The sequence below is a fragment of the Seriola lalandi genome, unplaced genomic scaffold (genome assembly GCF_002814215.2).
Source record: "Seriola lalandi dorsalis isolate HSWRI2012SDOR001 ecotype SW California unplaced genomic scaffold, Sedor1 jcf7180002054955, whole genome shotgun sequence".
NCBI classification, from domain to species: Eukaryota; Metazoa; Chordata; class Actinopteri; order Carangiformes; family Carangidae; genus Seriola; species Seriola lalandi.
In genome coordinates this window covers 92,214-94,257 of record NW_019525506.1, presented here as the reverse complement: position 1 = coordinate 94,257, position 2,044 = coordinate 92,214, and the positions used below count along the sequence as shown (strand labels likewise).

At 36.4% G+C, this 2,044-nt stretch overlaps 1 protein-coding gene across 2 annotated transcripts in view; it reads right to left on the bottom strand.

The window, feature by feature from the left end:
• Positions 1-446: 446 nt before the first annotated feature.
• Positions 447-2,044, bottom strand: part of LOC111645715 (uncharacterized) — a 69,432-nt gene continuing 67,834 nt past the window's right edge. For both annotated transcript variants that reach the window (XM_087170644.1, XM_087170645.1), the window contains 2 exons: positions 1,241-1,297; positions 447-800 (listed from right to left, as the gene is read on the bottom strand). In XM_087170644.1, coding sequence (XP_087026770.1) covers positions 706-800; positions 1,241-1,297 — 152 coding nt within the window. In that variant the 3' untranslated portion in view covers positions 447-705. The remainder of the gene's footprint in view (positions 801-1,240; positions 1,298-2,044) is intronic.

Here is a 2,044-nt window from a genome sequence, read left to right as displayed (position 1 = left end):
TACCTATACAGTAGTTATGTCTCGTTGTATTAGTTTGTCCTGGTATTGATGTGATGCGCGTCATTGAATAATGGCAAATAGATATTCAAATAGTTTGAACATATGTGTTTTTTAGAGGGAATATTCAAACGTCATTTTTGAGCAGTTTCGACAGCCCTAGCATGGATAGGACAATGTTATGTTTTCAGAGGTTACTGTAACTTGCTTTAGGCTTCTATGTAATTGTAGGCCACATTGTGAGGCTGTTGTGGTGCCAATGCAATTTCTTTTTGATATGTAGGCCTTGAATAATTTCAAACAGTGATGTTGAGTCAGTGTTTGGTCTCTTCAGTTTGAAAGTGTAATTCAGCCCGCTGAGGTCTCACTTGAAAAAAATCTGGCCCCCTGAACAATTTCACCCTGGCATCCCTGCTCTAGAAAATCTGATCCCAAAACAAAATCACATATAACAGGAGAAACGGTTTAATCCAAATCTCTCCCTCCTATCAAAAATAATCACATGATTATGTACTGAATATTAAAAATCAATGATTTCAAACTGGATAAATGATAAAGAAACAAAGGATTAATTGTAGGGAAACTGACACAATCCAGACTCAGCATTTGTCAAAGCAGCTGTATTTCGTAAGAGACATGTTTGCTGTTGGCTGATTGATTGTCTCACATTTAAGCTGCAGTTCCAGCCTCAGCTGCTGGGTTCTTGATTTATCTCAAAGGATGTAATTCGTTGAATTCTTCAGATTTCTTTCTGAACTCCTCTTCATATTTTGTCATGCCAGAGGACATGGACTTGATCCCCACTGTAAAAATAAAGAAGGTTTAACCTCTAAATAAAGTGAAGTCAGTCCTCAAACCATCCGCCAGACCATCCCTACAGACACCATTAACATTATTTAACATTTCCAAGACCAAAGATAGAGAAGTGTGAATGCACATCTCTTTTTCTCTGTTACAATGCACTCCGATGGTTTCCCCATAAATAAACAATATAAAATGGATTAAATGACACACACTACAGTTATATATTTAGGATACTTAAAACTAAGCAGTCATGGACCAATTAGATGGATGCAACAGTGCTTGCTGTGTGTTTAGTGGAAACCATCAATGGGCTCTATAACACATTGCTGAGAACAAGGAGTGGCTGTGAATATCATACTGTATATAGAAACTTTAAAACATGGTAAATTCAGATCTTATTTAACAGCAGAAAGTTCTGACTCAATTCAGTTAAACTCACAGTCAGGTCGAACAAATTCATTGCTGCTGGGTCTCGTGGGTTGCTCATCAACTCTCACTGTAAAGGATAAAAATATACAAATGTATTAATTATTATTCTGGCCTGAGAAACAAAGAGTGTGAAGACCCTAAAATGCTCCATATCTTATTATAAATTCTTTGTTTTGTTCATAAAAGTGAGTTGTAAAAAATAGATTGACAAGCGATTTCCATTTCCAAGATGGCTGCTGAAGGGCGAGACTTGCCAAAAAGGTTTTGGATATTGCTCCTTGAACTCACCAACATCCCTTTCCTGGAACAACGAGTCATTTCCCATTACCCTCTCCATTTCCAGCTGTTTTTTCAAATCTTTGTAATGATCCTCACTATTTTGTTCCTTGTTGTAATCTGTAGAACACCAGAGTTACTTCATGCTCATAAAATTAACACAGAGCTGTTTATTCCAACAGATGTATTTTGGAGAATGCGGTACTTTTGTAAACAGCACCTAATCTGTTTTTATTATTTAATTTGTATTTGTTTATATGTCATTGTTTTTATTATTATTATTATTATTATTACTGTGTGATGTCGACCATGTGTTTTCATCAACCAATCACTGTGGTTCCTGAAAGAGAGCTCAGCCATAGCAACAGAGTCGTACTCTTAACTCAGGAGATTTCACTTCTCCTTAGTAAAAGTTGGTCTCTGCAGCTTTGAAGAGGATTTAGGAGAAAACTTTCATTTAGAAATTTTAGTGTGACTTAGGAGAACTCTTAGTGGTAAGATAAAATGCTTTGTGAATACAGACCCAGGGCTCCTGAGT